The sequence below is a fragment of the Lolium rigidum genome, chromosome 7, assembly GCF_022539505.1.
Source record: "Lolium rigidum isolate FL_2022 chromosome 7, APGP_CSIRO_Lrig_0.1, whole genome shotgun sequence".
Taxonomy (NCBI): domain Eukaryota; kingdom Viridiplantae; phylum Streptophyta; class Magnoliopsida; order Poales; family Poaceae; genus Lolium; species Lolium rigidum.
This window is the reverse complement of record NC_061514.1, coordinates 259,950,392-259,963,148: the sequence shown is the minus strand read 5'-3', so window position 1 is coordinate 259,963,148 and position 12,757 is coordinate 259,950,392. Positions and strand designations below refer to the sequence as shown.

At 43.6% G+C, this 12,757-nt stretch overlaps 1 protein-coding gene across 1 annotated transcript; it reads left to right on the top strand.

Annotated features, from left to right (window-relative positions):
* Window positions 1–631: 631 nt before the first annotated feature.
* LOC124674649 (putative PAP-specific phosphatase, mitochondrial) lies at window positions 632–4,753 on the top strand. The gene is made up of 9 exons (XM_047210692.1): window positions 632–732; window positions 850–982; window positions 2,270–2,372; window positions 2,462–2,697; window positions 2,781–2,840; window positions 3,596–3,978; window positions 4,260–4,338; window positions 4,447–4,497; window positions 4,610–4,753. The coding sequence occupies exons 1-9, from the start codon at window positions 632–634 to the stop codon at window positions 4,751–4,753; spliced, it is 1,290 nt and encodes a 429-aa protein (XP_047066648.1).
* Window positions 4,754–12,757: the final 8,004 nt, after the last annotated feature.

The window sequence follows — 12,757 nt, the reverse complement described above, 5'->3', positions numbered from 1 at the left end:
GACGAGAGAGGTTGGAAGGGGGACCGGGGGTTGTGTCGGGAGTTCATCGAGGTTTTTTTTTTTTTTTTTTTTTTACAAAATGGCCAATGTGACGCTTTTTTGGTACAAAGGCAGTACTACAAACTTCTTGAGTGTGGCTGGAATGGGTGGGCAAGGGAAAACGAGAGTGCACCCTAAGCAAAGGTGCATACGGTGGCATCCAAAAGATAACGGTACGTGTGGGAAATAAAACAAGACGGGAGAAGAACAACACGAGAAATGAAACTTTTTTTTGGTTCCATCAGGAGAAGGGTTTGTGATTGGTAGTGCCCTACACATAGTGTTGCCCTTTAACATTCGGGTCAGTGTGTACATTCAAATAGATGGGAAATTGAACCATTCATAGCTGATGGTGAATTGTAATTTTTTTGAGAAGAATCTTCTATGCCAATTGAGAATGAATATGATTTGCCGCATGACATAATTTCAGATTGCATTTATAAAGACCGTCTCCATAACCGGAGCTGTGGATCGGACAATCTTGGTAGTTTTTGGGCCAAACATGTACCGGGAGGCTGAACGTATTTCTGTCACCTAAATCCTATCATACATTTTGCAACAGTATCAGCCGTCCTGCTCGCGCCTCACACACATGCCGCTCCTCCACCTCTCGCTTCGGCCGCACCGCCTCCTCGCCGGGCGCCGCCGGCTATACGCCCCGCCGACGCCTCCGCCCTCTCGCATCTCCGTAAGGTTACTGTCGCAAGCCCCCAGACCACACATCCATCCTCTGATGTGATTCCTGGCCGGAGCCGCCGCCGCCGCCGCCGCCGTCGCCTCGTTGGCTCATCTGCTCTTATTACTGGACAGGGCGGCAGCGTCGATATCAGGGGTCGCGGAGGATGCATGCGATCTCCCCTTCCCTCCGGAGCGCGCTGCCCACCATCGGGAGCTCGCTGCGGCAGCCGCCTCCGTCGAGCGCGCCTGCCGCCTCTGCGTAGACGTGAGTTGACTTCATCCCCTCTCCTTCTTGATATTCAGATTTGGGTGCCCGGCGCGGGTCATTTCCTTTCCGTGCCATTGTGTGATTTTATCATGTAACACTGGTAAGTAGCTCTTGATGTAAAGCTCGATGGCAATAGAATTGATGAAGGATAGTATTTAGAAATGATGAACTATTTGCATAAAGTTTGTTCTCTGAAGTAAATTCACTGTTCCAATTTCTTTCGAAGAAAAGATTTAAAAGCTCTTTGGAGCGCCAGAAAGTCTGTCCCCTGCAACTGCAATGCCGACATGGATAAGCTCTGATAAAGCACCAGATTTATTGTGCGAAAAAGTTTATTTCTGGAGTCAAGTTTTGCAACAGGAGAGCTTTTATATTTTCGTATTATGCATCCAATTCGTGAGTCAATATGTTAAACGTAGGGAAAATTTGGTCAAATCATGTACTCCCTCCGTCCAGATATATAACATGCTTTCTAAGTTTTATTTTAGGCCAATAATTTGTTGAACAATACGTGGATTACTTGAAACAAATCGGTATTGTTAGATTCATATTCAAAAAATAACATTTTGATGGTATGATTTTAACACCAAATAATCGACATATAGTTGGACCAATTTTGGTGAAAGTAAAATCTTGGGAAAAGATGCGTGCCTTATATTTCTGAACCGAGGGAGTGATCAGTAGCTTTGCTAAAACCATCTAAAGGGATCACTCTGGTCTAAACGACTGTTGTGGTTTGTGGTTGCAATGTAAGTATGCGATTGTCATCACACCTTTTTTCATAAAAATAGATAATCTCATTTAGTCACTTTTAACCACAGGAGAGTCGAACGACAATAGGATGCTTCGTACCGTGTCTGCATTTTTTTAAATGTACATATAGTATTGTCATCACTCAATTAAATATGTCAAAATTGTTTGCAAAATATAGCATATATGCCTGGAAACAGTGATAAACTATGGGATACAACGTGCGGTGAAAGCAATTTACTGAAGGCATGATTATGTTTTCTGTAGCAGGTCTTTTTTTTGGGTCCAAATAGGCAAAAGCCCAATTGTTGGTCTAGTCAGATTTGTTGAGGTTATTGAAAAGAGAGAATAAGTCAAACAGAAGCCCCAGAGATTTCAGCAGTAATAGATTAAATGGAATCCAAATATGGAGTTTGTGAGTTCTCAACACATCATTTAATCGTGATGTAATAAGTTCAAATGTACAGAATGTCATTGAATATCTATTCCATGACCTGATCTTCATTTTGCCGGTTAACTTGTATGCCTTTACAGGTGAAGAGATCGCTTCTTTCAGGTGGAAGGAAGATTCTTGAAAAGAATGACCAAAGTCCTGTGACAATCGCAGATTTTGGAGTTCAGGCCCTTATCAGTTTCGGTAATTCATCGCATAGTTCCTTAGGCCAGCTTACCATATACACTTTGCGCCTTTGTCTGATGCCATTTTTACCCTGGTGCTACTGAAAGAGCTCCAGCAACTATTTCCATCAATACCTCTGGTGGCAGAAGAGGACTCGACATTTCTGAAGTCATTTAATCCCGATGATAACAGTGGTAATGTACTCATTGAGTCAATTTCAAGTGCTGTCACGGACAAAGTTAATAACAGTGGTTCACCTTTAACTCATGATGATGTGTTGAGAGCTATTGACAGAGGAGGCAAGGATGCTGTCTCATTTGATTCAAATCCTGCTACTTATTGGGTACGCTGCCAAGTTTCATTAGTCGTACATCAGGATCTGTAAAAGTTCGTTCCACTGAGATAGATGATACTGTTGTTTTGAAGGTACTTGATCCAATTGATGGCACTAAAGGTTTCTTGAAAGGAGATGATGCTCTGTATGTGGTACGGCTCTCCACATTCATTTGTTTCTTTTTTCTTGAACGAACGACAGGACCTCTGCCCAATTACTTTATGGAATAGAAAGATGATTATGTACAGCGGACTAAATGACAAACAGCTAGGTGCCAAATCTATTTAATCTGTACATGAGCTTGCAGAAACACCATTAGGACAGCTGAAGCTAAGTAGGTAGCTGGCAGTCTGCCATTATTTCCTCCTATTGTTCATTTTTTCAGGAATTTTGGGTGCAATCTATACTTGGTTTAAGTGTTGTTTCTGCAAGATTCTACTATTCCTCTTCTTTTGACACTTTCTTTTGGAAACTTTGGGTGCAATTAACTAATCCACTGAAGTTCTTTGACGCTGTCTTTTCGAAATGTTTACCTGCCTCTAGCCACAGAGCTGCAGGGAAACAAAGCAGTAAGAGTCCACAAGATTCATGATTTCACAGCCTAGCCAGCTGAGTATTGTGCTCTACACATATTTAGGAAAGGGCAATAGCAGGTATATGTGGAGCGCCATTCTTTTGGCTTCACGATTTCCACGTGGCCCCTCACTGAAACAAATTATATTCAACATTGAACGCTTTGCAGGTTTTTCTTAATAACACACATGTTCTTTGGATTTGCAATATGTGCCAATACAAGTTTGACAAATTACTATGTCTGGATAACAAGTTTGCTATTCTGTGTTATCAGTATGAATTTGTGGAGTCATGCTTTCTAAGTACCATCTGATTGAAGTTTTTTTTTCTTAAGGTGGGGTTGGCTCTTGTGGTGAATGGTAAGGTAGAACTTGGAGTAATGGGGTGCCCAAATTGGACCAATGGAACCACAGCCAACAAGCAAGAAGAAAGTTTTGATCACTGCAATGGCCATGGCATTCTTATGGTATCTCATGCGGGATGTGGTACTTGGTCTAGGCTCCTGTCTCCTGAGATTGGCCAGTTCATAACAGCACAGGATGTTTGGAAGAGATGCTTTGTTGATACCTGCTCAGTTGTACACATGGCATGCTTCTGCATTCCTGATAGCCAGACTTGGAATATGATACCATTATCTCTCTTCTTTGACTCAACAACTGATGAATCTGACCCTAAAGATGAGAATAAAATCCTTCTCCAATACGCTTGCTGTGGCAGGTTTGTCACATTCTCTGTTTACCACTATGGATGCTTGATTGTATTCCTAACCAGTGTAAACATGATGCTAGTGAATCAGCAAAAGTCATTTCAAGTACTGGCAGATAGTTAGCATGCTTTGTTGTTTACGATGGGTTTGTCAGAAGAACCTAAAATGAGGAATATACCTTCGCTTTCATGTGATGTCCTGGAAAAGTATCTTAGGTTAAGTAAGAAATATCTTTAGGATGATCATATAAGGTCCGTTGCATGAGTATTAATGCTCTTCTGATGTTTTATAGCTTGTGCAAGTACATAATGGTAGCATCTGGCAGAGCCACAGTGTTTTTCAATCGAGCGCGGGTGAATACTCAAATCAAGGTGCTTTCTTGCTTGAAATTTCGATCATTCTGCATGACAAGTTAAACAACTAGTGGACTATGTTTACACATACTCTGATCTTTTCTACTCCCACTGTTTACTATATAGGCTTGGGATCATGCTGTTGGCGTAATCTGTGTGCAGGAAGCTGGTGGTCAGGTATATACCTTGTCTGTTAAGCCAGGGCTCAATGAAATGAACATTTGTTCTACTTATTCACCAACATCAACATTGTAACCTTGGTTATTTTGTAATTTTCTGAAACTGACAGATCAGTGACTGGAGTGGGAAACCGTTGGATCTTGCAGCTGACCTAACAGGCCGTAGAATCATCTACCCTTCGGGCGGTGTTCTGGTTACAAACGGCGCCCTGCATGACAAGCTTGTCGAACTGATCTCAGCAGACTACAAATAGCGCGATGTTGCACGGCTTCAAACACTAGGGCGATTTTGTTTTGCCCGTAACATTTTACCATGTTGGTCATCAAATAGTTTTGGCCACGCCTTATTCAGACAATTACCAATGTAATCAACTGGTCACCACAATATACTCATATGAACTCAACTATCACAGTTCTAAGAGCCTGAAATGAATTTCTTAAGCAACTTCACCGAGAAGCTATACATGTGGAGGTTGATACAGGCTCGAAGTTGCCTTGCGGAGTTATCCAAGATTGTACTACAATCTTTGGCCATGACAGTATCTGAATCTGTTGGATAACCCCTATGGTGGCGTGTGGTTCCGGAGGCAGGAGTCACGAGAGATAGATTTGGTCGATCGTAGTATCTCAAATCTCGAAGGGAAGGACGAAACCAACACGTACACGTACCGCCCCCGATTTGCTGCCATAACTGTCTCTTATGGAACCCTAGCCCCAAAAATTAATCCTCCAGCCACCAGCCTGACCAGGCGGCCGCCTCGATGGATCTGCCCGGCGAGGTGCTCGACGACATACTCCAGCGTGTGCGTCCGCGGCATCTCGCCGCTTGCCGTCGCGTCTGCAAGGACTGGCGCGCCGCCATAGACGGACGCGGGCTGGTGCTCGCGCACCTCACGCCGCGTCCGCCTCGCGGCATCTTCATCAACTTCTTCGGGACATCGAGCCACAGCTTCTTCTCCCGCGACGCGCCGACCAGCAGCACCTGCAGCAAACTCCTCTTCCTGCCTGATTGGCGGCCAATGCTCGACAGATCACGCGTCCTAGATCACAGCAACGGCCTCATCCTCTACGCAAACGGGGATGCGATGAATGTGTGCAACCCTGTGACTCGCCGGTGGGAAACGCTGCCGCCCCCGCCGCGGCGCGTGCCTTTCCTCTACACCCGTGCGTACCTTGTGTTCGACCCAGCTGTGTCCTTGCACTACGACGTGCTATTCTTCCCTGACGTGCCTGAAAGGCCATCTCTACCTGGTAAGAGACTTGTCAAGGGACGACCGTCGAGGAGGGTGATTAATTTTATGAACATTGAGAACCTGCCGCCGCCCTTGAAATCTAAATATGAGCATGACTTGAACACTGTCGGCTCCATGGAATGGCCACCCTACTCATACTCAGTTCAAGCCTTCTCATCGACAACTGGCCAGTGGCAGGCGAGGCACTTTATTCGACAAGGCAATACGGCATTTACAGTAGCTGATGTGTGGTCGGATCCGCATGCAGCAAACGGATGGAGTCCTCTTCGCCGCCATGGTGTCTACTGGAAGGGAGCCTTCTATCTCCATTGCGGCGTTGACTTCATCATGAGGTACCTTACCATCATTCATTGTTACTCTCTCCGTCCTGAAAAAGATGTCTCAACTTTATCTAGATATGTATGTATCTAGACGTGTTTGAGTGTGCAGATACATAAGAATTTAGATAAAGTTGAGACTTTCTTTTCCACATGGAGGGAGCATAAGAAGTTGTCTGCTCTTGTCTTTACTCCTTTATTTACTCCAGTGTATGTGTTCAACTTAACCTGCAGCTTCTTACCGAGCGCCTTTTTTTAGGTTGTCGTTCCTAAATGGAAACTATCTAGTGATCAAAACCCCAACACCGCATAATTTTTTTAGGAGATCAAGATCACATAATGATGAATCCGAGGAACCCCATGGGTACTTTGGAAAGTCGAAGCAAGGGATCTACTACACTGTTGTTCACGGCTACCAACTTTCAGTATGGGTATTGCAAGAAGCAACAAATACAGGTCCAGCCCTGGAGTGGGAGCTAAGGTACCAACGAGACCTTGAGACAACTTTTCAGGGATACTACAACAAACACCCTAGAGGAGATGTGGTTGGCAAGTCTTGGACCCTAGATCCCAATGAGGAAGATTCAAGTGAGAGAGGAGATAATGGATGGGACTCTAGTGATGACAACATCATTGATGAGCAAGCACAAGGGATAGACTGCAAGGACGGCCACATAAAATGCTACTACGGGATGGACTTTTTGGGCTATCACCCTCAAAAGGAAATTGTTTTCCTTGGCAGTCATTACAAGGGATTTTCTTACTACTTAGGTAGCTCCAAACTGCAGTACTTGGGGTTACTTTATCCAAATGGAAAATACCGTATTCCTATCAGGGCACCTACGCTTGAGTCATTTGTCTATACACCTTGCGTTGATGATCTGCTTCCTACTCACAATGATCTGTGATGAAACCCTTAGGGCGGTGTTCTCGTGACAAACGGCGCTCTGCATGACAAGCTTGTCGAACTGATCTCAGCAGAGTACAAATAGCGTGATGTTGCACGGCTTCAAACACCAGAACAATTTTGTTTCGCTCGTAGCAATTTACCACGCTGACCATCAAATTGTTTTGGCCTCGCCTTATTCAGACTACTATCAATGTTCACCACAATATATTCATACGAAATCAGTTATCACAGTTGTAAGTGCCCGAAGTGAACTCCTTAAGCAACTTCACCAAGAAGCTATACATGTGGAACTTGGTACAGGCTCGAAGTTGCCTTGTGGAGGTATCCAAACTAGTTCCAAAGCTATACAATCTTTGGCCATGACAGTCTCTGAATCTGCTGGATAACCGTGATGGTCGCATGCATGGTCGAACAGTGTCCACGCAGTTCCAGTGCTGAATTAAGCAAAGGTTGCAACGGGGGAGAAACGAAATCTGTCGGACAGATCTGACAGCGCTGCACCGCGTGAACATGTTTGGTCACCAATTCAACACCGAAGAAAAAGACACCCTGAAAATGCGAAATCAGCAGCCTGTAAGCATGATTAGCATATCAGCTTCCCATCACTAGGACGAGCTTAGCACTGTCTGAACATTAATCTCTTCGCTTCTGTGACACGTACTCTCTGCCTGCCCGCCAGTTCAGCGGACTGATGACTTGATGTTATCTTCTTGTTGTAACCTATGTTGACTTTGATGTGGGCATAAGAGGGGCTACTGTGATCGATCAGATATTTCTGCGTCCAAGAAGTCGCAGTTACGTATGCGTCTTCGGTGTAGTTATGCAAGCTAGCAGGGTGAAATAGTACGTCTGGCATGAAGGGCTCTGTCAACTGTCATGATTTGAAATGCTGTCTGTTACTTGCTGCAGGAACCGCTCATGCTTGCCCGGAGTCAACTATTCCGGCAAATCCTGCATGGTTAACGAATGGAAATGATATGATTAATGACTTGGATGATGCACAAGTGGCCAATTGGATGAGATTCAGACACGGTTGAAATGCATTATATGGGACGAGCTAGCTAGTCCCATTCATAGTTTAAAATAGCCGGTTAACTCATTTAGCCGCGATTTTTTTTGGAGGCCATAAAAGGTTATAGCCGAGTTATAGAGGGCTATTCCATTTAGTCTTTTTTCAAGAATTTGGAATATTCCAGTCACATCTTACCAAAAGAAGAGGAAAATTATGACTCAATCACGATCCGTGATACAACTTATTTAACTTTTCAAGGCAAACACGTATTCAATTATTCAGTTCACAAGTTTTATCTAATTATATTGAACACAAATTCGAAAAACCAGAAATAAAAATAGAAAATAGAAAATAAATTCAAAGTGCATGAGGTTTAGCGGCTAATTTAGAGGCTAAATAGGGCTATAGCCGGCTTTTGGCGGGTTTTTCTCATTTATCTTATAAATGGCATTGCCACAGCGGGGCAGGTCTCCTGAAAGGCTATAGCCAGGCTATATCCGGCTATTTAAAACTTTATCTTGACCGAGAGATTTTAGTAGCAAATGCTCAGAAGCATACGGACTGATCAACTGCCATTTGTGCTATGCAACTCAAAGTATATCATCACCTTTTTCCTACGAAAATTCAGACGATCAATTAATAATCGTCAATAGTACAAAGAGTTCAAAAAGCAACAAAAATTACAAATAGATTCTTGGACCACCTAGCGAAGTCTACAAGCACTAGACCGGACCGAAGACGCGCCATATATTCATTCAGTTCAATTAATAAAAAGGGTACTCAAAATACTTCAAATACGCAAGAAATAGGCCAATTCGGCAGTTCTTTGTTTATTTCTCGTGGAGTAAAAAACTTCTCATCAATACAAGTCAAGGTAATGACCCCCCGGCCCCAGATTTCCATATAAAGGATACCGGAGGCATGGCGGACCGGCAGTGTCATCATAAAGGCAGACGAAACCCTAGATTGGTTTTTCTGGATCACCTCCTCTCTGTCATGTACGTACCTCCTCAACTATATCATCACTTTAACACCAGAAAAACACACAATTAGAAAGCTGGGTGAGAAGTTTGTCCAGTGGCGATTATGCTGGTTAACAACAAGCGGCACTATGCTAGAGTTGTCAGCCAATGTAGGTAGTGGTGGAGCCATGTTTTTTTTTCTTGGGTAGTCATGCTTTGTCTTTGATGAAGTTCTCTAGATTTTTTTTGGGCTTTCTTAACTCTTCGTACTACTTTGCAATTTGGTTGGGTAGGTCGTCTGACCACCCTGTAGCTACGCCCCTGAATATACTTAAGCTGAAAACAGGTATAGCAGCATCGTGAATAATTCTGAATTTTAAATCAGGGTGTCTTTTACATCTATAAATTTTAAAGTTAACCTCCATACTTTCTGTAGCACCAAATTACGCACTATCGATCAAGGCATGCATGTATGGAACGGAATCTAGTGTTCTGTCTGCGCCAGCGCGGCACCAACTTCACACATCATGTCTAATAAGATACACCGCCAGAAATATAATGTTCTTGCCATCTAATTCCAGGCCATATGTGCAGGCATAAACAAATATATGCATCCAAGGAGCAAGTATACGATATGCATGGGCCATGCATCGCGGTGTGAGGTGATTTGCAAATTTACAATGTTTCCGGCCATCTACTCTTGCTAACTATCCAGGTCACAACGGCACACAACCACAGGCACATCATCCTGGCCAGTGACAAATATTTATATGGCGGAGCAGATAGATCGGTATTATGCAGCCAAGGTTCCATCAGCTTGTATATAGGTTGATTCTGCTGCGCTCTAACTATAGACACCAAACAGAAAATACAGGAGAGCGTCAGTACAGCTATCACCAGATGAATGTTCTAGCTAACGCACATTTTCAGAACATGTGCTGCTGATTCTGATAGGAATAGTTCCGAAATTAATTATATTACAATTTTTGTTAAGTTGTATGGTGCATGTCGGCGTACTAAGTTACAGACCTTTCGAAAACAGCATTCTTTCAGACTGTTCATTGTAAACTTGTAATTTCTTCCCAAGCTATATTTTTGGTACGTGATTTGGGGACGCGTGCGTCCTTTACATGCAAATATTTTTATCCAAATTTCCGTGTTCTAGCACAGAATCAGATTCGGTGATGATAGACTACTATAGTACTATATACGCGCATGTCCTATACAAACCAGCTGGTAAATGTTACTATAGGCTCAGGAGTTCAACTCCTTTTTTTACCTTGTCGATATCATGCATGGCGTTCCAATGTGGCAATCTCTGACCCCTGAACAAGTGTACTCACCTTTTCTGTGGGGAGTAGAAAACACGATCACATCCGCTTAAAGCGCCGCTAGCAAGACGAAGTCAGAGTTGGCTTGGCCAGCCAGCTCGGCATTAATCTACAGTATCTAGCGCACCATTTGCTCGATCTTTGGCCGGACATGAGTCGCGATGTCTACACTCGCAATTTTCAAACCGTTTCATCAGGTACCCCTCTAAATTAACAATCAAATCCGCAGACCCCTCCCTGAGTTAAAATACACAATGATGATTCAGGGGATTTGAATGCGTTAAACGTCAATGTTAGGACGAAGCAGGCAAGACCAGGTGACCTCACGGAGATCTTTCCAGGCCACAATGCTGATGATCGATCGATCTGCAGGGTCGGCATATCCCCTTCGCTGCGCATAGAGAGGGACGCTGCTGCACCTAGATTATTGGAGGCCCAGGGACACGTACGCGTGTGATCGTCGTGTTATGGCAGCTACTCCCTGTCAGTCTCCACTCCTTGCGTATCAACCTGAGGTTGGGTGGTTAGGAGGGTGGTTAGTACTCCAGTCCACTGTGAGTTCAAATCCCGGATTTGACATCCGTGTGTCTCATAAAGGCGGAATATTCATTCGATGGGAGGCGACGTTCCCGTCGACGATGCGGCGCTCTGTGGTGACTTCGTCAATTTCAAGACCCAATCCGCCGGCTCAGTCTTCCGGAGATGCTCATAGGGGTAGGGTGTGCGTGTGTGCGTTCATAGGGGTGAGTGTATGCGCGTGTATGTGAGCGTCTGCGTTTGTACTGTGTTTCTCAAAAAAAAAAAAAAAAAAAAATGGACAACGTGAGCACACTCCGTTTTCGGGCAGGGAACCCTAATCCTGCGCCACGTGATCCCCCAATCGGGTATTAGGGGAATAGTTAAGAACTTCTTCGTGCCTGACGGCCGGTTAATGCTTGTTAATTTGGGCGTGTGTTAGCTTGAAAATTAAATTGCATGAAAGGAGGCTGGTGTCGTGTCTCCATGGCGAGAGATATGGGGGGCATACGTGCGGCCATAGACTAATTGGGATTATGTTGCCAAATCTAGCTGTCTGGCTGGGTTATCGCTCTGTGCTCCACCTGATTAAGCAGCTGGGTGAGCTGGGGTAGGTTGATTTTTTAGGTGCCAATACTCTGCGTGTATGTCCAGGCGTATCTGTCAGACTGTCACCGTATCAATGACAATGACAGTGGAAGCTCCGAGAGAGTGTGATCTCACTGGTCCTACTCTCACTATAATTTCCGTAATAACATATAGCGACCAATGTATGGATAGGTTAAAGTACTCGGGTCGATCGCTGGAAGCATCCGCAAGCACTGCTCGCTGGCACTTCCCACGTGTGCTGGAGGCGCGTTGTCGTAGTTACGCTCTGCTAATCTAATGCTACATCGGGTTTGATCAATTGGCACGTCCAATTGTGCAAACCTCAATTAAGCGCAAGCATGTACTTGACTGAAACAGTGATAGGTGATGTACTAGATCATTGATCATATTGCATGCAGACCTATGCTCCTCAGTTAAGTCTGAGAAGGACAGTTGTGCCAAACTAGTCTGAAGAAGCACTGTTCTATTGGACGCAGGGTCATTTTCATGACATGAGTAAATTATGTTTGCATTTGGAATTAGTGAGCTCCAAAAGTGGAATCCGTACCGTTAGTGGAGGGACCTGCATACTAATTCTTTTGCCTAATTTGGACTTGGTACTCTCTCCTCCCCAAATTAGGATGCTTATAGTTTTTAGTCAAGGTCAAAAAATTTAAAGTTTGAGCAACTATATACAAAAATCAACATCTAAAATTTTAGATGCACATAATGTGAAAATATATTCATGATGGTTCTAAAATATTAATTTAGAATTATAAATATTGATACTTTTTTCTATATAGTTGGTCATTGACAGTTTAATTTTATCCAAATATTATAGACATCCTATTTTAGGATAGAGGAAGTAACTCTTCTTGCTTAAACTAATTAAGGTGAGTGCCTTAGTTGGGAGATCTTAGACTATTCTGGCTAAACGGCGAGGGGTTAATGTAGTTGGGCAACAAACTTAATTAGTCTTACATTAGTATGAACTGGAAGCAAGCATTTTGTATGGATTGACTGTTTTGGTTGCGCGTTTGATGGAGTGGATGAGATTTTCTGCATTGTTAGGTTTTTTGTCGAAAGGGACAATTAAATTTTGTTTTTCTTCTCGTTTCTTCCGATAAGCTTCTATATTTGGTTAAAATTTTGTTTTTCTTCTCGTTTCTTCCGCTAACCCCTTCTTACATTTGTACTTATGTCCATCAGCTAAACTAAAACCTGCGCACTGCTTTCATATGTGCTACTGATGACCCACAAGTATAGGGGATCGCAACAGTCTTCGAGGGAAGTAAAACCCAATTTATTGATTCGACACAAGGGGAGACAAAGAATACTTGAAAGCCTTAACAGCGGAGTTGTCAATTCA